Below are 23,952 nucleotides of genomic sequence, written 5' to 3'. Positions count from 1 at the left end.
GTGGGTCTGACGACGAACATGTAGCGAGGGCCAGCCGACTAGAGCATACAGGTCGCAGTGGTGGGTGGTATAAGGTGCTTTAGTAACAAAACGGATGGCACTGTGATAAACTGCATCCAGTTTGCTGAGTAGAGCATTGGAAGCTATTTTGTAGATGACATCGCCGAAGTCGAGGATCGGTAGGATAGTCAGTTTTACTAGGGTAAGTTTGGCGGCGTGAGTGAAGGAGGCTTTGTTGCGACTGGACCCATAAGCTCCAGGATTCAGCCAGGGACCTAGCTGCTTAGGTCTAAAGAGTGGAATATTTGTGTATGCTTAACACCGGCTCTGTCCCAGAGGCTTGCATACATTATTTAAGGGTCTGTAAAAGTAACCCGGCTGAGTTCTTTATCCTGGAAAAGTAGGCAAGGAGCAGGAGGGTTCATGTGGATATGGATGTTTCTGTTGTGCTGGGGTGGGCAGAGAGACAGTCACTTTGGAGCTTGCTGCCCACTGAAGAAGATTGTTTAGTTTAAAAAATAAAATAAACTTTATTTAACTAGCCAAGTCAGTTAAGAACAAATTCTTATTTACAACGACGGCCTACCCCGGCCAAACCCGGACGACGCTGGGCCAATTGTGCGCCGCCCTATGGGACTCCCAATCACGGCAGGATGTAATGCAGTGGCACAGTGAGATGCAGTTTCTTAGACTACTGCCCCACTCGGGAGGTTCGGGCAATGTGTTCTCCGAGCATGTGCTGACCAACTGGCAAGTGTCTTCACTGATATTTTCAAACTCTCCCTGTCTGAGTCTGTAATACCAACATGTTTCATGCAGACCACCATAGTCCCTGTGCCCAAGAACACGAAGGTAACCTGCTTAAATGACTACCGACCTGTAGCACTCACGTCTGTAGCCATGAAATGCTTTGAAAGGCTGGTCATGGCTCACATCAACACCATTATCCCATAAACCTTAGACCCACTCCAATTTGCATACCGCCCCAACAGATCCACAGATGATGCAATCTCTATTGCATCTATCCCACCTGGACAAAAGGAACACCTATGTGAAAATGCTATTCATTGACTCCAGCTCAGCGTTCAACACCATTGTGCCCTCAAAGCTCATCAATAAGCTAAGGACCCTGGGACTAAACACCTCCCTCTGCAACTGGATCCTAGACTTCCGGACGGGCCGCCCCCAGGTGGTAAGGGCAGCTAACAACACATCCGCCACGCTGATCCTCAAAACGGGGGGCCCCTCAGGGGTGCGTGCTTAGTCCCCTCCTGTAGTCCCTGTTCACTCATGACTGCACGACCAGGCACAACTCCTACACCATCATTAAGTTTGCTGATGACACAACAGTGGTAGGCCTGATCACCAACAATGATAAGACAGCCTATAGGGAGGAGGTCAGAGACCTGGCCGTGTGGTGCAAGGACAACAACCTCTCCCTCATCGTGATCAAGACAAAGGAGATGATTGTGGACTACAGGAAAAGGAGGACTGACACACGCCCATTCTCATCGACGGGGCTGTAGTGGAGCAGGTTGTAGTGGAGCAGGTTGTAGTGGAACAAGTTCCTTGGTGTCCACATCACCAACAAACTAACATGGTTCAAGCACACCATGACAGTTGAAGAGGGCACGACAAAACCTATCCCCCCTCAGGAGACTGAAAAGATTTGGCATGATTTGGCATCGAGAGCATCCTGACGGGTTGAATCACTGTCTGGTATGGCAACTGCTCGTCCTTCGACCGCAAGGCACAGTACATCTCCTGGGCTAAGCTTCCTGCCATCCAGGACCTCTATACCAGGCAGTGTCAAAGGAAGGCCCTAGTCATAGACTATTCTCTCACTTCCGCACCGCAAGCAGTACCTGAGCGCCAAGTCTAGGTACAAGAGGCTTCTAAACAGCTTCCACCCCCAAGACATAAGACTCCTGAACAGCTATTCAAATGGCTACCCAGACTTTTTGCACCCCCCCTCCCCATCCCCCTACGCTGCTGCTACTCTCTGTTATTATCTATGCATAGCCACTTTAATAACCCTACCTCCATGTACATAATTACCTCAATTACCTCGACACCGGTGCCCCTGCACATAGACACGTTGACTCTGAACCAGTACCCCCTGTATATAGCCCCACTATTGTTATTTACTGCTGCTCCTTAATTATTTGCATTTCTTATCTCTTGCTTTTTTTGTTGGTATTTTCTTAAAACTGCATTGTTAGTTAAGGGCTTGTAAGTAAGCATTTCACTGTTTGAACTGAAACCTGTTATATGTGACAAATAACATTTTATTTTGATTTGATTTGATATGAAATCATGACAACCTGGCTGCAAAGCATGTAACTGTCCCCAGAAATCTTCCACTGTTATTAGGTCTACAACTAGGACATTAAACACTTAATTAGAATAGCCTATTTGGGAAATATTCTTAATAACTTTAACTTTTCTTAATACTTTTGATGGGGTATTTTAATTAGTAGGATTTGGCTTTGGCCGTTTGGTTCGGAACAGCAAGGAGGAGGGATGCATGATGAAGTCGGGGAGGGGACTGTTTATCTGTTTCCGTCTGTTAGTACGTTAGTGCGTTTATCACACGTGATATCTCAAAACAGCACGGGCCCGATATTGACAAAACTTGGGTGAATGATGCATCTTGCCATAGAGATCCGGAATTTACTAAATTACACTGATTGGCCAGATGGGGTCACTATAACAACAGAATGAAAATGCTAACTTTGAAAGGTCACGCCCCTCATCCCATTTGACCCTCAGTCATGGAATTCGGTACATAGGTCCCTCTCCTCACAAGGAAGAAATTTGACTAGGGACCCATAAGGTCCACCATGACAGATTTTCCGCCATTTAGAATTTTGTGAAAAATGATACTCTTCTGGCACTGAATGACTGATCTGCACGAAACTGTATATGTGGCATCTATGGACAATGGTCTCTCAACGTAATATTTCCCAGACTAGTACCAAAAACAACATGGCCACTATTGACCAATAAACATTCATGTGGGTGTGGCCTTTCACATAAATGCATATAAATCAGTCAAGGATATTTGTATTGTAACAAAAATGTGTACACATATTGCAAACAGTGTGAAGACTTAATATATGCAAGAACATTCATATTGACCACACGGTGGTGCTACAACAGGCACTTTTATATCTTTTGAACTGTTTGAACTGAAATTTGACACACATGCTCAGGGATATGAGTCTAGTTAACCCATGCAATATCTCAGACACCACTGGCCCTGCATCATTCGTGGGGAACGACATGTTTACTGTTGCCTTCTTTCTTTTAGACTAAGCTTCGCTCAACTGTAAGATTTGTTCAAACTACTCGTTAGATTTTTCTATATTGCTATTGTTTGTTAGAATTAACTCATTATTACCTTAGGCTTGTCATGTTTTTAGGTTATTCAGAAACAACTTAAAACTTTCAGAGGACTCTGTTAAAGAAATTAATTGTTTGATCATGAAGTAGCAGGGCGGGAGGAGGCGGGAGAAAGCCAGCATGCATAAAAACAGAAGTTAGAAAAGAGAAAATGTGGATTTTTAAATAATTAGATGGCTGTCAATCATCTTCGATATTTGTTACTATCGTAATATTGCCCAACCATATGATGGAGCAGCATCTCTCCTTAGGTTGAGTGCAGTCCTCTCTGGTGGACTTACAGCAAGCTCCACCACCCATACAGTGTTTCAGACCTTTCCTTCCCATACATAGAGCCTGCTATAGAAGGCCTGCAGGCAGATGCAGTGTAAATGACAATCTTACAGAAAGTACATGTGTGTGAATGTGTTCAGAAATGGTGTCTTTACAGTGTGTGGGTGAAGGCACATAAATGTACGTACCACAGGGGGCTGGTGAGGGGAGGTAACAATAGTAACAAACACATGAATGGTTTGAAACCATTCCATAAATTCCATTCCAGTGATTATTATGAGCCCGTCCTCCCAACCTGCCTGTGGTACGTACAGTATGGAAGGGAGAGAGTGTGGGTGTTAGACAGCATGCACGTACAGTATGAGATTGGATATGTGTGTGTGTGCGTGTGTGATTCGTGTCAGAGGGGGTACAGACAGTCTAATCTCCCCACACCTTTCTTCTCTCAGACTCTCTCAGACTTCCATTTTTTCACTGTCTTTCTGCTGAGGGGTCAGAGTTCAGTCTGGTGATAAGGGAATTGAAATCACAGTATCTTTCTCCTCGACTTCTCTCACTATCTGGCTCCGCGACAAGAGTGATCAGTCTCTTCTATCTGTGCCTGAGCGGTAGAGCCTGGGTCTGGCTGATGTGGCCTGACAGAAGTCATCTCTCTCTGTGTATCGCTGTACCGACTCTGATACAGAGGGGACCTCTATGGCCCAGCTCTCTTCTCACCAGCTCCCACTGGAGACACAGACAAAGATGACCTCTCTCCATATATCACTACCTGTCTCTCCATGCTGCAGAGCTCAGCTTAATAATATGCTGCAGTGCCTGCTGTTGATGCTATACTGCGACTCCACATAACACACCCCATTCAGCTATGGTTTTGGCCAATGAAACGACATGCTTTAGTTGGTTAATGAATGCCGAGGTCTATCAGTACATTATGGTGTGTCATAATGAATGCCAATGAGAAGCTCTGCATGCCACCCAATTAACATTAACTGGGCTCATACACACACCGGCTGTTTCCACATTGGCCACTGATAACAAAGCATCTAACACATAGACCACCGAGAGAGAGAGAGAGCGAGAGAGAGAGAAAGCAGGCTTATCATGAATAATCATATCTGGGATGCGTCAGGTTGAATGTCTAGATCCCTCCTCAGGTCCACTGAGTGAACCCAGTCAGTTCAGTTATCTGGTCTATCGTCAGGGCCCTGTCTGTATGCCCCTGGCCTCACAGCTGGCCTTAGAGAGGCAGAGAGAGGGGGAGAGAGAGAAAGTAGTGAGACAGAAAAGAGGACAGATGGAGAGATTACATACCCAAAGGGAGAGTGATGGATGGAGGAACGAGGTGAGATAGAGAGATTTGGAGAGAAAATTAGGAGATGAGGAAAAGAGATTGTGATTGTAAGTCAGGGATGCCTGGAGATTGAGAGATAAAGATAGAGAGAGAGTGAATGAATGAGTGATAGAGAAGGAGAAAAACTGAGAGAGAAGGGCAATGGAAGCGGGTGAGCGAATAGAGAGAGAGATTGATGAGGGAGAGAGTTAGTGGCTGCTTGGTATGATCAGGCCTGCAGGCGTCTTTTGCTCAACACTCTCAATGGCTCCATTGTGCGTTGAATTACAGATGGGACATCCTCCTCCCTTTCTCCCTCCTCCCTCCCTCCATTCTCTGGCTCCCCTCCTGCCAAACACTGCCGTGGGCACGGAACTCAGCCGTAAAACCAGCCCAGCCCACAATCCCCCTCTGAACCCAGGATAGGCATCTATTTAACAGTTGAAAGTTATTTTATTACTCCAGAAGACTGGCTGTTAAAAGTGCACCATTATGCCTCCCATTCTCAATGGAGGAGTAAATTATTCATGTATCACCAATGGTATAAATGAGATATACAGTGTGAGCTCCCAACAGGAGTCCCTGGGAAGCTCCTGGCTGTAGCGGGGGATGCTAGATTAACGGTGGGGGAGACACAGACACACCAACACAAACGGAAGAGACGCTGGGAACAGGTCTAAAAGTCGCTGTAAAGACGCCTGAGATTAAATGAGCGCATATTCTGCCCAAGGCATGTCGATATTAGCAGCAGCAGCAGCAGCTGCAGTTTTACCACCATCAACAAGCACAGATACCATTAACGTTTAAGGCAGAGGAATGTGGAGTCTGGATAGAACTGTACGTCTGCGGTGTAAAGGTTTTAGAACATTATGGATGAGATTGTGTCTGTTATATACTGTACCACCCCTGGTTGGGAAACTAGCACCACTATCATCATGCGAGGGGTGTTCGTTAAGTCTCCATTTAGTGTGCTGCAGACCTATGAAAAAGTATGTGGTCAAGGGCCCCCCGAGTGGCGCAGCGGGCCAAGGCACTGCATCGCAGTGCATGAGGCGTCACTACAGACCCGGGTTTGATCCCAGGCTGTGTCACAACAGGCCGTTACCTGGAGTCCCATAGGACGGCGCACAGCGTTGTCTGGGTTAGGGGAGGGTTTGGGCGCGAGGGCTTTACTTGGCTCATCGCGCTCTAGCGACTCCTTGTGGCATGCCGGGCCAGGCTGACTTCAGTCGTCAGTTGAGCGGTGTTTCCTCCGACACATTGGTGCGGCTTGCTTCCAGGTTAAGTAGCCGGATGTTAAGAAGGGTGGTTTAGCGTGTCATGTTTCGGAGGACACATTACTCGACCTTCGCCTCTCCCGAGTCGGTTGGGGAGTTGCATCGATGAGATTGGATCGCAATTTGATATCATGATAAAGGGGGTAAAAATACAAATAAAAAATAAGTATGAGGTAATCTAAATTCATTTTATATACTTTTAACTAACTGGTTACCCCAATCATCTGTGATGCCAGCTAGCTAGTGTTCATATGGATGTCACAGTGACATGCCAATTAGCTAACGTTACTGCACCCCCGTAAGCAAGGCGACAAGGCAAGCAAATGACCAGTGCACCGGTGTGCTTGCCGACGTGGGATGCTTCCCACTGGGTAGCTGTATCACTGTGTCGCCAGCAGTAGCTAGTAACGTGGCCAATTTTTTCCCTCCCAGGATTGTATTGTCCCACAACGGTGCACTGATGTCCCGCAGCGGTGTGGGAAATAGCTAGTGTAGCCAATATCAGGGGATGACAATCACAGCAAGCACATGCATACAACGCATACAACACATACAAGTAACAGTACACTCATCAACAGTACTTTCATCAAAAATAAACAATTGTGCTGAAACTGAAACTGTACAATTATTTTGTATGTGAAACCAACAGTAAAATCCGACAACGACTCTGACTCATCATCTGGCTACAAAACCTAAGTCCAAATTATTGTGGTAGTTTAATGGTAAACTCGTCCATAGCTGTACACCACATAGTCACAACCGACAAGAGCTAGTGTATACTCACAGAATAGGGAGAGCAGGACTAGAGATACCGTATGCTCACAGAATAGGGAGAACAGGACTAGAGATACCGTATACTCACAGAATAGGGAGAGCAGGACTAGAGATACCGTATACTCACAGAATAGGGAGAGCAGGACTAGAGATACCGTATGCTCACAGAATAGGGAGAGCAGGACTAGAGATACCGTATACTCACAGAATAGGGAGAGCAGGACTAGAGATACCGTATGCTCACAGAATAGGGAGAGCAGGACTAGAGATACCGTATACTCACAGAATAGGGAGAGCAGGACTAGAGATACTGTATACTCACAGAATAGGGAGAGCAGGACTAGAGATACCGTATACTCACAGAATAGGGAGAGCAGGACTAGAGATACCGTATACTCACAGAATAGGGAGAGCAGGACTAGATATACCGTATACTCACAGAATAGGGAGAGCAGGACTAGAGATACCGTATGCTCACAGAATAGGGAGAGCAGGACTAGAGATACTGTATACTCACAGAATAGGGAGAGCAGGACTAGAGATACCGTATACTCACAGAATAGGGAGAGCAGGACTAGAGATACCGTATACTCACAGAATAGGGAGAGCAGGACTAGAGCCAGCAGCATCATCAGGTTGGAGCATACAGAGCCAGCACTGCTGCAGTCCATTCTGTTCTTCTTACAGGTGCACACTTGGACCTTGATCTCGGTGCTGTTGGAGAGTGGAGGCAGGCCAGAGTCTGTCACCACCAGAGGTAACTGGTAGTTGGCCCTCTTCATACTCTGTAGGAGCATGATCTGGGCATGTGTGTCTGAAATAGAGACCAGGCAATGAGGTTAACTGACAAGATAATTATGTTGATATACTTACATGCTGGAGCATGTGCCACACTGTACAATCATGACAGTTAATTAAACAGACAAATTAATAGAGATGCATAAACAGCACACATGCACACAACAGGGATGGGGTCAATTTGAGTAATTGAAAAAATGGTATCTCAGTAAACTGAAAAGTAGAAGCTATTTAATTCACGCACACACACACACACACACACACACACACACACACACACACACACACACACACACACACACACACACACACACACACACACACACACACACACACACACACACACACACACACACACACACACACACCAGGCTAACAGAAGTAAACACACATAGGTCATGGCCAGGATCATTCTAGCTAGAATGCTGTATATCCATTTCTCGTCAACTTATCTCTTTGTGCTCCCTATCTATCCCAGCAGAGTTGATTGAAGAGCATTTCCCCCTGTCACCCACATGCAATGCTTTTGCACAGGCTTTAGCCTCTGTCAGTCAGTCCTTCAATCAGAGGAGCAGCAGGTCCGGCAGACATGATGCAAATCCTAAATCAATGTCTGTGTTCCATGTCTGTCACTCCTCTCCTCCACAGCCATGCTATCCCACTGAGGCCACCCATAGAAACTGACATTACGGAGACATATAGTAGGGAACAGTAGGCCTACTGTCTAACGCCTGTACCCAGAGACACACACACACAGAAATAACCAAAGAAGCACCTTCAACGGATGTATGGCAGACCCCCCCATGTTTCTAATGACAAGCCTTCTCACATGATATGGGAGAGGAGACCGTATGAAATAGCCCTATAATTCCCCACTTTACCCATCACAAAACATAGGCTGGTACTGCTAAAATGTACTGTATCAGTCTAGGGGGTGTACTGTAGGTTACAGTCTGAACTCACTGTTGACCCTGGAGACCTTCCACGTCTTCTCCAGCCCTGGCTGCTTCCCCAGCTCGATCTTAAAGGGCCCAGCGTTGGGGTGGATGTCCCTGTCCCTTCCCCCCACGATCACCACACTGTCCTTGGTGTCTTCACACACCCGTACCACAGATGGGTGCACGTAGGGAGCATTGTCATTGTAGTCCTCCAGGTGGATGACCAGAGTGCCAGTACCAGAGGCTGGGCGACTACCTGTGAGGAGGACACAATACACACCTGTTAGAAAAACATCAACAACACAGCTCTCTCTGTTACAAACACGAGGCACTGTTCTGAGTACTGTAGCTATACACATTTCTTTGATGGCTTGGGACATTTCCATTTCAGATTTACCAAGTATCAGTTTCTTTCCACTTCAATCCAGGGTTGATTCAGGCGGCTCCAAGGTCTCCAGATACTAGCTATGTGATAAACTTCTCTCTTTCCTTTAACTCGGAGCTTCAATCAACTTAATAGAGAACTGTACAAAACAAACTGTGTGTCATTTCCAGATCAAAGGAACATGAATCACTTGGATCATGGTTGAGAGAGATGTGGCTTGGCAGAGCAGGTCCCTGTGTTGTGTAGATGAGATTACTCTTTATTGAATGACGCAGAGAGACAGCACGACTGCGTGCGGTATGAGTCAGGCATGGCTGTGCTGTATGAGTCAGGCATGGCTGTGCGGTATGAGTCAGGCATGGCTGTGTGGTATGAGTCAGGCATGGCTGTGTGGTATGAGTCAGGCATGGCTGTGCTGTATGAGTCAGGCATGGCTGTGCTGTATGAGTCAGGCATGGCTGTGCTGTATGAGTCAGGCCTGACTGTGCTGTATGAGTCAGGCATGACTGTGCTGTATGAGTCAGGCATGGCTGTGCGGTATGAGTCAGGCATGGCTGTGCGGTATGAGTCAGGCATGGCTGTGTGGTATGAGTCAGGCATGGCTGTGTGGTATGAGTCAGGCATGGCTGTGTGGTATGAGTCAGGCATGACTGTGTGGTATGAGTCAGGCATGGCTGTGCTGTATGAGTCAGGCATGGCTGTGCTGTATGAGTCAGGCATGGCTGTGCTGTATGAGTCAGGCCTGACTGTGCTGTATGAGTCAGGCATGACTGTGCGGTATGAGTCAGGCATGGCTGTGCGGTATGAGTCAGGCATGGCTGTGTGGTATGAGTCAGGCATGGCTGTGCGGTATGAGTCAGGCATGGCTGTGCGGTATGAGTCAGGCATGGCTGTGCGGTATGAGTCAGGCATGGCTGTGTGGTATGAGTCAGGCATGGCTGTGTGGTATGAGTCAGGCATGACTGTGTGGTATGAGTCAGGCATGGCTGTGCTGTATGAGTCAGGCATGGCTGTGCTGTATGAGTCAGGCATGGCTGTGCTGTATGAGTCAGGCCTGACTGTGCTGTATGAGTCAGGCATGACTGTGTGGTATGAGTCAGGCATGGCTGTGCGGTATGAGTCAGGCATGGCTGTGTGGTATGAGTCAGGCCTGACTGTGCTGTATGAGTCAGGCATGACTGTGTGGTATGAGTCAGGCATGGCTGTGTGGTATGAGTCAGGCATGGCTGTGCGGTATGAGTCAGACATGGCTGTGCTGTATGAGTCAGGCATGGCTGTGCTGTATGAGTCAGGCATGACTGTGTGGTATGAGTCAGGCATGGCTGTGCTGTATGAGTCAGGCATGGCTGTGCTGTATGAGTCAGGCATGACTGTGCTGTATGAGTCAGGCATGGCTGTGCTGTATGAGTCAGGCATGGCTGTGCTGTATGATTCAGGCATGGCTATGTGGTATTTTGTCTGCCTCACAAAATGGCACCTTATTCTCATATAGTGCACTGCTGTTGTACTAGGGCTCTATATAGGGAATAGGGTGTCATTTGGGGTGCAAGCTTTCTGTTGCTTAGAGATTAGAGGGGATTGAAAAGCAGCTTCATTCAAAATAGCCCTGGAGGTCACTGGCAATTACCCACACATGGCAAAATCAGCAATTAGAGAATCATCTCACCACAATGCGCTTTCCAGGAACCTGGAAGAGTTTGAGTGGAGGGGAGGTGAACGTGTCAAGATGCATGTGTCAAAAATGTCAAACTGTTCAAACGAGAGCCGGTTTAATTTTCATTGCTGTGTTATTAGGGAGGTGGCGCTTTGAGTGGGGGCATTTTCCTCTAGTGAAAGATTAAAACGGAGAGAGATAATCCTTATGACTCTCCGTAAACCTAAAAACAAAATCAACCTATAAAGTTGATTTTGCTATAAACATCCCAGCAGGTCTAGGCCTATCACCTCAGACTGGAGACACACAAACCCATACACAACATCAATGTGTGGTATCAAATGGTAACAAAACACTTCCAGACAAAACCTTGTTATGCGATTGAGAATGGATATATAGCTCTGTCTGCACATCAACAATTAATTCAACAACAATCCCATATTCAAGGACAATATAATTTTAACACCAGAAAACACACTCTTCACCATCTGTCACAACACGAACAAGAGCATTACGGGTGGAGAACTGAAGTACCGGTACCCAGATTAAAGCCAACAGAGCAGTGTTGTGTTGTGATAACAGCAAAACAGTTGCTATAGCTCACACTGGGACAAAGAAAAGGCTCCTGGATATGGAGATGCACTGCTGATGAGACACAATCAGGCTCAACAGCTGCTCAATCTGAACTAAACAAACACGAGCATACAGATGGAACAAATGTGGAAATGAATTATGATTTGTCCTCTAAAGGGGAAAGATCTTTGGTAATTTGTTGAACTTTTTCTCATTGTTAATGTGTTTATAGCAGGTGGGTGTTAGTGTTAGATCAGGAGAAATAGATCACTTTCATGGATGATTACTTTCATAGATTACTTGTAAGCATTTGGGTGTGGTTCATCTAACAGAGTTCAGTTTAGGGCCTTGAAGAGTTAAGTTTCAGTAACAGATACAGCACGTTGCTGTAGCAGCCTCTTGATTTTGATTTAAAGGGTGCGATTAGAATTTTTTGTTTTGATGAAGATGGAGATTGTTGGGGACAAGGGCCTGTGATTATCTGTATTTATTTCAACACATCAACACTATAGAGACTGTTTTCTTCTCCCCATGTGTCCCAGCAAAAACAGATGTCGCAGGAAACATGTAAATTCTGCCCATTTATAGTGAGACAAGCAGACGCTGTGCTTGGCTAGAGTTTAATGAAGCCGTTTGTCTTCTGTTGGCATCTAAAATGCATATTCCCTCATATAATCACTCTTTCTCCCTCTTTCCCTCCTCGTCATCTTCATTATCATCACATCCACATCAACATGTCTCAGCACAAACTGAGCTCATCTTTTGTCCTCTACTTCACTCTGCTATGTCACATAGATGAAGTTAAACTCATATGTGTGTTGAGAGGCATTAAATCATTATCCAGTGTACAGTTTGTTTGCATTCAAGCTTATCTTGCATTCATTAATAGGCAATTTGGTCACACTTCAGCATTACATTAAAGGAATTAATGCTACAACAGAGTAACAATAAAACCTATTTTCCCTCCATATAGGCGACACGCAATATTGTTGGCAGTAAAAGTTGACTGAGAGTTTAAATGAATCTTTGTAACCATTGACATTTGGTGTTTACTTTCTACTGACTGATTGTCATCTTTTTACTTCCACCAAACAACGACTCAGACAGATCAATCTTCATTATGACACATCATTATACAGAGATTGTACATCAAACCAGTAAGTTAGGAATATTACTGCCAAAAGTTTCTATGCAGTACTTGCCTAAGGATACTGCTAATACTTCATAGCAGCTTGTATAATTTACCATTAAATATTATACTGTGCAATATAGGGCCAAGTGGTTATCCCTGAGTGTTTTTCCTAGCAATGCAATACAATTATTGTATTTACAGAAATTAATATTGTCCTGTGATACTCTACAAGTCTGAGTTCTGATGTGTAATTGATGTGCATCACTTTAAATAGCACTTTGTTACGATATGCAATAACCAGAAAGGTTCCTTTTGAGACAGGCAAAGAGAGAAAGAGAGCGAGAAAGAGAGAACGAGATAGAGGTGGGTGCAAGGAGAGAGAGCAGTCATCATGAATAATCTGTTCTGGGATGTGAGTGAACCCAGTCAGTTCAGTTATCTGGTCTATTGTCAGTGCCCTGTCTGTATGCCCCTGGCCTTGCAGCTCTGCTATTCTCCTGTAGCAGCCCAGAGATGAGGAGTAGACAGGGAGCTGGTGAGATGGGGTTTGATTGACTTGTGGATCTGGGATGGGAAGCTAATCCTCTGCTGCAGGCTGTGAGGAGAAATGCACCCTTCTTCTTTCTCTTCCCCAGACCTTGTCTGGAGGCTAACACACTTCCTTGTTTCTCTCTTTCCCATCTCTGGGAAGGAAATGAGGGACAGGGCTGTGTTGAGACCGGCAGCAGTTTGACATGGATTTAGTGGAGCTTCTCCCTGGCACACAATGTGATGGGCATACGATCTATAATCTAGTTCTGCTGCACATTTAATCTGGGAAACAGGCTTTGTAGAGCAGTACGTACTTAAGATTGGTAAGAAAAACAACATCACATTGGCTAAAATGAAATGGAATATTCCGGTGCTCAGTCAAAGGAGTTTTATTTATTATGTGGGTTACTGTTGTGGGCTACTAAGAGCAACATATGATTTTGCTCTCTTCTTAATAACCTCTCCAAACACATAGGCCTGTCTGTGGTGAATAGGGCCCTACTCACATTCCACTAGAAGCTGAACTTCGCAGCAGTCTTACCTGGCTAGCTGCTGCTTCTTTTCATTATAACACCCATTAACTGTAGGAATTATTTAAAATAGCAGCAATGGGTGGGGGGGGACCCTTGGCTGGAAATGCTTATTATTGTGATTATTATTGTGATTATATTCTACTAAAGCAGCTGATAGAGAAAACCGAAAGAAAAATAATCACAAGGTGGATGAGAAATAGCATTGCCAGAAAATGTCACAACATATCACACTCTCCCATGCAGCCAAGGAAACTAATTCACAGATGCAAAGCAAAAGGGAAATAGAGATTATTAGAAAAGAGAGGAGGGGAGAGGAGAGAAGGAGAAGAGAGGTGGCAGAGGAAGAAAAGAATAAGCAAAGGCACGAAGGAGTAGGATGTCAGGAGCAAGAAGGGCAGATTTGAGAATGGAGAGATACAGTGCATTCGGAAACTATTCAGACCCCTTGACTTGTTCCACATTTTGTTACGTTACAGCCTTATTCTAAAATAGAGTAAATACCTTTTTTTGCTCATCAATCTACACACAATTTCCCACAATGACAAAGAAAAAACAGGTTTTAAGAAATGTTGGCAAATTTATAAAATGAAAAAAGAGAAATAGCTTTTTTACATAAGTATACAGACCCTTTGCTATGGGACTCAAAATTGAGCTCAGGTGCATCCTGTTTCCATTGATCATCCTTGAGATGGTCCTACAAATTGATTGGAGTCCACCTGTGGTAAATTCAATTGATTGGACAGGATTTGGAAAGGCACACACCTGTCTATATAAGGTCCCACTGTTGACAGTGCATGTCAGAGCAAAAACCAAGCCATGAGGTCAAAGGAATTGTCCATAGAGCTCCGAAACAGGATTGTGTCGAGGCACAGATCTGGGGAAGGGTATCAAAAAAATTCTGCAGCATTGAAGGTCCCCAAGAACACAGTGGCCTCCATCATTCTTAAATGAAAGAAGTTTGAAACCACCAAGACTCTTCCTAGAGTTGGCTGCCCGGACAAACTGAGCAATCGGGGGTGAAGGGCCTTGGTCAGGGAGGTGAGCAAGAACCTGATGGCAGCCCGCTTGGAGTTTGCCAAAAGGCACCTAAAGACTCTCAGACCATGAGAAACAAGATTCTCTCGTCTGATGAAACCGAGATTGAACTCTTTGGTCTGAATGCCAAGCATCACGTCTGGAGGAAACCTGGCACCATCCCTACGGTGAAGCATGGTGGTGGCAGCATCATGCTGTGGGGATGATTTTCAGCGGCAGGGACTGGGAGACTAGTCAGGATCGAGTAAAATATGAACAGAGAAAAGTACAAAGATCCTTGATGAAAACACTGCTCTGGAGCGCTCAGGACCTCAGACTGGGGCGAAGGTTCACCATCCAACAGGACAACAAACCTAAGCACACAGCCAAGACAATGCAGGAGTGGCTTCGGGACAAGTCTCTGAATGTTCTTGAGTGGCACAGCCAGAGCCCGGACATGAATCCGATCTATTATCTCTGGAGAGACCTGAAAATAGCTGTGCAGCAACGCTCCCCATCCAACCTGACACAGCTTATGAGGATCTGCAGAGAAGGATGGGAGATACTCAAGGCTGTAATTGCTTCCGAATGTGCTTTAACAAAGTAAAGGGGCTGAATACTTATGTAAATATGATATCATATGCAAACATTTCTAAAAACCAGTTTTTGCTTTGTCATTATGGGGTATTTTTTTATGATCAATTTTAGAATAAGGCTGTAACATAACAGAATGTGGAAAAATCAAGGGGTCTGAATACTTTCCAAATGCACTATACACCCTGAGAGAGAGGTGTGAGTGGAGAATGTCAGGTGGATACGCACACAGGTAAGCGGAGAATGAAAACACAAAATGAGAGAGAAGTGGATGAGAGGCAATTAAACAATCTATTTTGAGAATGATAACACATGCAAAAAGGGTACTTATACGCCATTATATCCCCTCTTCACACAGCCAGAAGGTAGAGAATGAGCTGTATAGAGTGGTCTTGTTTAGTCTCCCTAGAGAAGGCCCTTCACTCACTAAATCACACACACATCCCTCTCTCTCTCTTACTCTCTCTCTAGTGGATGATGTGAAAGACTATAGCTTCATGCTAATCTGATTGGCTGATCATTGCTGTAAATAAGCCCAGCCACAGCCAATTTAGCAATGGGAGGGTGTTATTAAGAAGGATGACTTCAGGGAGACAACTGAGGAGGGCAGGTGCACTGCTAGTTTGACAAATTAGTTTCAAAAGCGACTTCTGGTTGTCATTTCATTCTATCAAGCTACTGGAATGGCTACTGACAAGACTAAAAAACAGCAAGTGAGGTATGAAAGCATACTATTCACTCGACTTCAAGCAAGCTCAACCATCATGGTGTTATTATAACATGGTACAATGGCATGAGCCACAGCACTTACTGTAAATACAATTTAAGTAATGGATACCTAATTTGTGACTGGTTACAGGATCACAGGCATTTGGTGCTAGTTCCTGCTTCACAGGAGAGCTGTTCGAAGAAATTATCATTATTATAATTATTGTTTGCAAAAATGCCTTTTTGAATATGTGAACTTTAATGTGCCTTAATTACAAACATGTATGTGATCTTTTAATATTAATAAATTCTAATTACGAGCCAAGGAGAAAGCACAGAGGTCATCCATGCCTATTTACTCTGTTCCATATGACTGCGTAATCCACTGTCTCATCAGCCCAGCCAGGCAATGTATAAACTTGATCTCCACTATAAAAAGCAACTAGACATTATCTCACATTTCTTTTAGACTAACATTTAGTTTTCAACAGAGGAGATTTGTATAAATCTTGCTGTCTGTCTCTCTGACAATCGCATTGTTTCAATATTCAAATTAGATATCCAGCTGTCCCATAGTAATGAACGTGTCGGGAGGAGACAGACAGGCAGGCAGCTTTTCTCAGCCAGTCGAAATCATGAATCACCTGGCATCATTTTTATGGAGATATACAAAGAAATGTCAATTGAAAAAAGGCCAAACGAAATGAAGTGCAGCTAGTTTGCAGTCTTTCCAACTTCAGCTTGAAGTAATTGTGTTTGCTGTGTTGTTGACTAGCTCCTCTGAACAACAATGTCCTGACGAGAAAGCACATTTTCTATGCCAGGCGAAATTGCACCTCATTAGCTCATTGTTATGGACGTGTCCAAATAAATGTCACAATAAAACATTTTAACACAAGTTAAAATGTAGCTACTGTTGTTATTCTGGCCTCACTGTTTGACGTGACCGTAAGCAAGCAAGCAAGGAAACAGCCAGTATGGCAATGGAACATTTAGAACGAACGACTGTGTCGTGTCCATAGATACAGAACAAAAAGACTGAATGACTGGGTCGCGTCTCTGGCAACTGAACCGATAGAACGAACGACCAGCCGGCTTAGGTAGCAACCCTAGATTTGTGTCAGGACTATAGCTTGTGGAAGGATGAAATAGTATGAATAAATTAATCAAAATAAAGTTTTTAATGAAAATATGTCAATCATTATTTTAACATGTTGGTAACCTGTTGTGTAAACACTGGCCCGAAGCATGTGTTTGGAGGATATATCGGCACGGTTTGTCAGCCCGAGATGAATATATCCTCCAAACACTGGCTTCTCTGGCATTATCACTTAAATGGATATCTCAAAGTTCAAGGGGGATGTTGAGGTTACCATACATAAAGTGTTCAACACAGTGTATCTCTGGTGATTTCAACATAGCAGGAAACTGATCCGTCGTTAATATCAGTGGTCTTTCTAACTAGGGGGCTTGTTGGAACCTACCATGGCAGAGACAAACCATTAAACTGTAGCCTTCCGGCCTGTCGGCCATGCCTCCCTCTAAGAACAAAGCAGCTGATTGGTCTCCCATTTCCGTCTAATGAGAGACAAACTAGGAGGACGAGTCAGTCACCCCACTTTACCAACACCCTGGCTGGCAGCTTTCATCACTAACGCCCACGGCGATGCCACAGCTTTGTGCTGTCTCTGAAATGGCCTTAAAACCAAAGGCAAAAAAGAAACAATTAAGGCCGTTTTCTCCTCACAGTGACAGGTGATGCATCTGTAAGGTGCTACACTTGTATTTCTGTAGGTTCTTATACAATTTCAATTAAATTTAAAAAAAGTGGTTCAAAAGCTCAGTGAAACACCTAGGGATAAACAGTACAGCACACCTCAACTTATCAGAATCTCGTTTATTGTCCTACAAGAGGAAAATCTATACTATACTACACTACAACATACAGTATATACACACAGCCTCCATTCAACGACTATAGTCACATCTTCACCATGGCAAACTACTTTCACCATGGACACTACACTCTTAGAAAAAAGGGTACCAAAAGTGTTATTTGGCTGTCCCCACAGGAGAACATTTTTGGTTCCAGGTAGAACCCTTTTTGGTTCTAGGTGAAATCTTTTGGGTCCCATGAAATCTTTTGGGTCCCAATTCGTAGGCGATCAGATAAACCCCCACTGCCTTCCATTCTGCTAGCAAACGTGCAATCTTTGGAGAGTAAAATCGATGACCTACGAAGAAGATTAAACTACCAACGGGTCCCACAACTTACTGGGGAAAGGGTCTACATCGAACCCAGTGGGGTTCTACCTGGAACCAAAAAGATTTCTTCAAAGTGTTCTCCTTTGGGGACAGCAGAAGAAACGTTAAAGGTTCTAGATAGCACCTTTTTTTCTAAGAGTGTAGACAGATTTGTAACAACAACAACAAACAAGGCAAACTTTTCTCTCTTGCCAATTTAAAAGTGTCCTTTAATCACAGACATGGGAACATCTGAAGGACGACTGCTTTTCTTCTCTAAGGGCTCTCTCTCGCTCTGGCGAGGATGAAAACAACTTGTTTGGTCAGAAAGCGGGAGAGAGAGTGGGAGGGAGAGAGAGGAGGGAGAAAGAGAGAGAGAGGGTGAGAGAGCGTCAAGGTTAATGAGACAGAGAGGCGAGACAGGAGAAAACAGAAGGCGAGGCAACGGCAGGCTGTGATCTCCTCCGCTTCCCCGACCATATCCCATTACAGCGCCATTATCCGGGGCCGGACGCCGGCTCCTCTTCCCTGTCCCCTCCCCATCCTCCCCTGTGCGGCCCGCTTTGAAGCCCTGGGTCATAATTGATTGGCTGTGTAGAAACACATGTCTGCTACGTAGTTAACCTCTTCACCCGCAGCTCTCCTCTTCATAAAGGGACAGCTCTGACTGAAACACAGAGGATGCAATCAAAAGCAGCACTCAGTACACTCGGAGGGAGGAGGTAACCTGGCTCATCCTCCCATCTCTCTCTTTTGGACGGGAGCCTGTGCTCTGCAGATCTGGCTGCTGGAAGGACCTGAGACAGAGTATTTTGGTGTTCGTTATTGAGGGGAAGCTGAGGCCTTTTAAACACCCTTAATTGTGCAACCAGCCAGCTAGCCTGGAGCTGATCTAACCTATTCAGAATGCTTCAATCTGTTAAAAGCACAGTCAGTCCCAAATCCCAAATTAGCTGGGCATTGATTCGTCAATAATTGAATCACAGCCCTCAGTGAGTTCTACATTAAGCAGTAAAAGCCAGACACAGATCTATAGAATGTAGATCTGTAATCTGTCAGACTAAGGCATTGTCAGTGGTGACTGATCTAGAATGAAGCCCCAGATGCAGTGCAGTGGGCTGACATGATGAGTCACGCTGCTATCCCCATGGAGCCCATCTCCATGTAATCCGCTAGTTAACGTTAATCCATCTCAATATCTATCTCTGCCTGATTCACCACAGACTGACTACCTGGAGGTGTGGAGCAGACTTAGCTCTAAATCATTGTATCAGAACAGTTCTGAGCGCTGGAAATTACTCAGGCCATTACAGGGACAAAAGTCTCATCTCAGCATTTAGCATAGCAATGAAGCAGGACAAGCAGAGCAGCAGTAATCTGAAGTACTGTAAGGATAGTAGAGGCCTACAGTAAGTGGAGGGACAGAGCACTGCTTTTCTTTCCAAGTGAAGAAGGGGGATGGAATTGTTCTTCTTTGAGTTAAAGAGTGCAGACAGTGCAGCAGATGATTGACAGGTCCTCTGTTCACCCAATGAGCAGTCATTGAAGCTTATCAGGCCTCTATGGAGCTGTGCACTAGAGCTGAGAGACAAAACACATAGACACCATGCTCGCTGCTCCGTCTTAGATTTTCAATTACACTAGAATGGAAGCCAGTTTGCTCTGATGAATACCGAGGCATCACCCTGCCGAAATATGTGTGGATAATATCCCTGGGTGGGCGAGTGGTGCAGCATTCTGAGCGGGCCCTCCCTCTAAATAGCGTCTGTATTGAGGTCGCCTCACCGTATGTCAGTGTTCAAAACAAACAGTGCTCTGCTCCCTCATGCATACATAAAGAGCTGCTGATATGAGGCACGGTGGCGGTTGGCGGGCGGCGCAGGGCTTTGATAATGTATTCATCACTCTAAATGACAAGTGCAGCCCACCAGGAGAGTGTTTAACATTTAAATAAAGAGCAGTGAAAACAGCCATTCAACAACATGCAGGACAGACATTGGCTGCACGTTAAATAGCAGCACTGACACTGCAAATCACCTCGGACTAAGCCCTTAAGTAGAGCATTCTCATAAACATGCGCGTTTTGGTAGGTTTTAATATCTCAAATAGTGGTAGGGGGTTTTGGGAGTGAGGCCATTATGATGCCCAATATTGGATAAGCAGATAGGATTCAGGCCAAAACCTTGGAAATTCAGAGTCGCAAAAGCATATACAGTACAAACAAGGGTATATACAGTTGAAGTCAGAAGTTTACATACACCTTAGCCACCAAAAACACCAAACTCAGTTTTACACAATTCCTGACATTTAAAATTCCCTGTCTTAGCTCAGTTAGGATCCTCACTTTATTTTAATAATGTCAAAATAATAGTAGAGAATTATTTATTTCAGCTTCTATTTCTTTCATCACATTCCCAGTGGGTCAAAAGTTTGCATACACTGAATTGGTATTTGGTAGCATTGCCTTTAAATTGTTTAATTTGGGTCAAACATTTTGGGTTGCCTTCCACAAGCTTCCCACAATAAGTTGGGTGAATTTGGGCCCATTCCTCCTGACAGAGCTGGTGTAACTGAGTCAGGTTTGTAGGCCTCCTTGCTCGCACACGCTTTTTCAGTCCTGCCCACACATTTTCTATAGGATTGAGGTCAGGGCTTTGTTATGGCCACTCCAATACCTTGACTTTGTTGTTCTTAAGCCATTTTGCCACAACTTTGGAAGTATGCTTGGGGTCATTGTCCATTTGGAAGACCCATTTGTGACCAAGCTTTAACTTCCTGACTGATGTCTTGAGATGTTGCTTCAATATATCCACAACATTTTCCTCCCTCATGGTGCCATCCATTTTGTGAAGTGCACCAGTCCCTCCTGCAGCAAAGCACCCCCACAACATGATGCTGCCACCCCCGTGCTTCACAGTTGGGATGGTGTTCTTCGGCTTGCAAGCCTCCCCCTTTTTAATCCAAACATAACAATGATCATTATGGCCAAACAGTTCTATTTTTGTTTCATCAGACCAGAGGACATTTCTCCAAATAGTACGATCTTTGTCCCCATGTGCAGTTGCAAACCGTAGTCTGGCTTTTTTATGGCGGCTTTGGAGCAGTGGCTTCTTCCTTGATGAGCGGCCATTCAGGTTATGTCGATATAGGACTTGTTTACTGTGGATATAGATACTTTTGTACCTGTTTCCTCCAGCATCTTCACAAGGTCCTTTGCTGTTGTTCTGGGATTGATTTGCACTTTTCACACCAAAGTACATTCATCTCTAGGAGACAGAACGCGTCTCCTTCCTGAGCTCTATGACGGCTGCGTGGTCCCATGGTGTTTATACTTGCATACTATTGTTTGCACAGATGAACGTGGTACCTTCAGGCGTTTGGAAATTGCTCCCAAGGATGAACCAGACTTGTGGAGGTCTACAACTCTTTTCCAGAGGTCTTAGCTGATTTCTTTTGATTTTCCCATGATGTCAAGCAAAGAGGCACTGAGTTTGAAGGTAGGCCTTGAAATACATCCACAGGTACACCTCCAATTGACTCAAATTATGTCAATTAGCCTATCAGAAGCTTCTAAGGCCATGACATCATTTTCTGGAATTTTCCAAGCTGTTTAAAGGCACAGTCAACTTAGTGTATGTAAACTTCTGACCCACTGGAATTGTGATAGAGTGAATTATAAGTGAAATAATCTGTTTGTAAACAATTGTTGGAAAAATTACTTGTGTCATGCACAAAGTATATGTCCTAACCGACTTGCCAAAACTATAGTTTGTTAACAAGAAATTTGTGGAGTGGTTGAAAAACGAGTTTTCATGACTCCAAACTAAGTGTATGTAAACGTCCGACTTCAACTGTACATTCTCAACGAGGACTGAAAGAGAGAACATCTGGTGTCTCAGTAGGGAATCAGAGAGCAGGATAAAATCTGTCTGAGATTCAACCTGCAGCCCCACTGACAAGGGAGTCCAAATAAATACCCAGCAACTCTTCTCTTCTAGTTTAAACAGTATCTCTCCTCTAACTTAATCTTTCTGATAGCTCCACTGTGGAAGGCAAGAAGGTGTTGTAGTGAGGCAAAGCTCTGTGGAATTCACCAATTAATTCCAAAAAGAAAGATTGTGCGTTTTTTTCCGACAAGCAGAGAAATGTTTGACAGTGTTGCTGGAACACAGTCAAGGGCGAGGTAATTCAGGTGAATCTGCAACTTCACACCCCAACGAGTGCAAAATGAATCAATTTATTTCTCCTTCTTGTAGAACAATGGCTCAGCCACGCAAACTGAGCACGGTGCTCACCTCACTGCTCTCTGACCTGGTGGACTGGAGGGTACCCTGGTGAGGTGGCCCCTAACCTTAAGAGCCAGGAAGTCTATGAGAATTCTAATCACCTCTCTACATCACTGCATCTGCCTCTTCTACCACCCCCTCTTCTTATCTTCTCATTATTCCAAACTACACTTTATATACAAAAGTATGTGAACAACCCCTTCAAATTAGTGGATTCAGCTATTTCAGCCCCACCCGTTGCTGACAGGTGTATAAAATCGAGCACACAGCGATGCAATCTCCATAGACAAATATTTGTAGTAGAATGCCCTTACTGAAGAGCTCAGTGACTTTCAACGTGGCACCATCATAGGATGCCACCTCTCCAACAAGTCAGTTTGTCAAATGTCTGCCCTGCTAGAGCTGTAAGTGCTGTTATGGTGAGTGGAAACGTCAAGGAGCAACAATCTCTCAGCCGCAAGTGGTAGGCCACAGAAGCTCACAGAATGTGACAGCCAAGTGCCAACATTTTTTTTTGTCTGTCCTCGGTTGCAACACTACCAAATTCCAAACTGCCTCTGGAACACAGGAGGTTGGTGGCACCTTAATTGGGGAGGAGAGGCTTGTGGAATTGGCTGGAGCGGAATAAGTGGAATGGGTTCAAATACATCAAACACATGATTTCCGTTCCGGCAATTATTATGAGCCGTCCTCCCTCAGCATCCCCCACTGCTCTGGAAGCAATGTCAGCACAAGAACTGTTCGTCGAGACCTTCATAAAATGGGTTTCCATGGCCAAGCAGGTGCACAAAAGTCGAAGATCACCATGCGCAATGCCAAGTGTTGGCTGGAGTGGTGTAAAGCTCGCCGCCAGTGGCGAATTATCGGTATAGGTGACATGGGCAGCCACGGCATCTTTCCCGGGGCGACACAGGGCATAGCGCGCCTCTAACTTTGTACAGTACTAATGCAATTAGTAAAATCAGTCACACTACCAAAAAAACACAATTCATTCATAATACTGTGAATATAGAAATATAGAGTTTCACAGACATATTGTTGCATTTTCTTCTGGTTCGAGCGAAATGGTTAAGAATAATATAAATCCAATCTGCACACCACCACGGTGGATTGGTTTAGTCTTGCTTCTTGGTTGACAGTGTTGGGGGATGGGTAATGTATTGATGCTCGAGTGCCAAATCAACACACATTTTTTTCTATTTGTCTTTGTTACTTCTTTTTGATATTTATGAGTCTTATTTTTGTATACATTTTTATATTTATATAGTTTTAAATGTTATGATTATTTATGTATTGTTCCAAATGTCTGAATATTTTTTTTATTTGTACGTGTCCCCAAACAATTGTGTTTTTTTGTTAGTAACTTTGTAACTTATTTTTTTACTTAATTTGTACATAATGTTGCCGCAACCATCTCTTATTACTGAAAATAACTTCTGGACATCAGGACTGCGATTACTCACCACGGACTGGCAGAATCCTTTTTTTCCTTAAACTAGTCTG

General features: G+C 44.5%; 1 protein-coding gene across 1 annotated transcript in view; it reads right to left on the bottom strand.

Annotated features, from left to right (window-relative positions):
- The window catches only part of cdh13 (cadherin 13, H-cadherin (heart)), a 526,046-nt gene that overhangs the window by 12,056 nt on the left and 490,038 nt on the right, over positions 1 to 23,952 (bottom strand). The window contains exons 12-13 of the mRNA XM_071326199.1: positions 8,821 to 9,051; positions 7,655 to 7,873 (exon numbers count right to left, since the gene is read on the bottom strand). Of these exons, the coding sequence (XP_071182300.1) occupies positions 7,655 to 7,873; positions 8,821 to 9,051 (450 nt within the window). The remainder of the gene's footprint in view (positions 1 to 7,654; positions 7,874 to 8,820; positions 9,052 to 23,952) is intronic.

This window comes from Salvelinus alpinus, chromosome 9, assembly GCF_045679555.1.
Source record: "Salvelinus alpinus chromosome 9, SLU_Salpinus.1, whole genome shotgun sequence".
NCBI lineage: Eukaryota > Metazoa > Chordata > Actinopteri > Salmoniformes > Salmonidae > Salvelinus > Salvelinus alpinus.
This window is presented reverse-complemented; position numbering and strand designations above follow the sequence as displayed.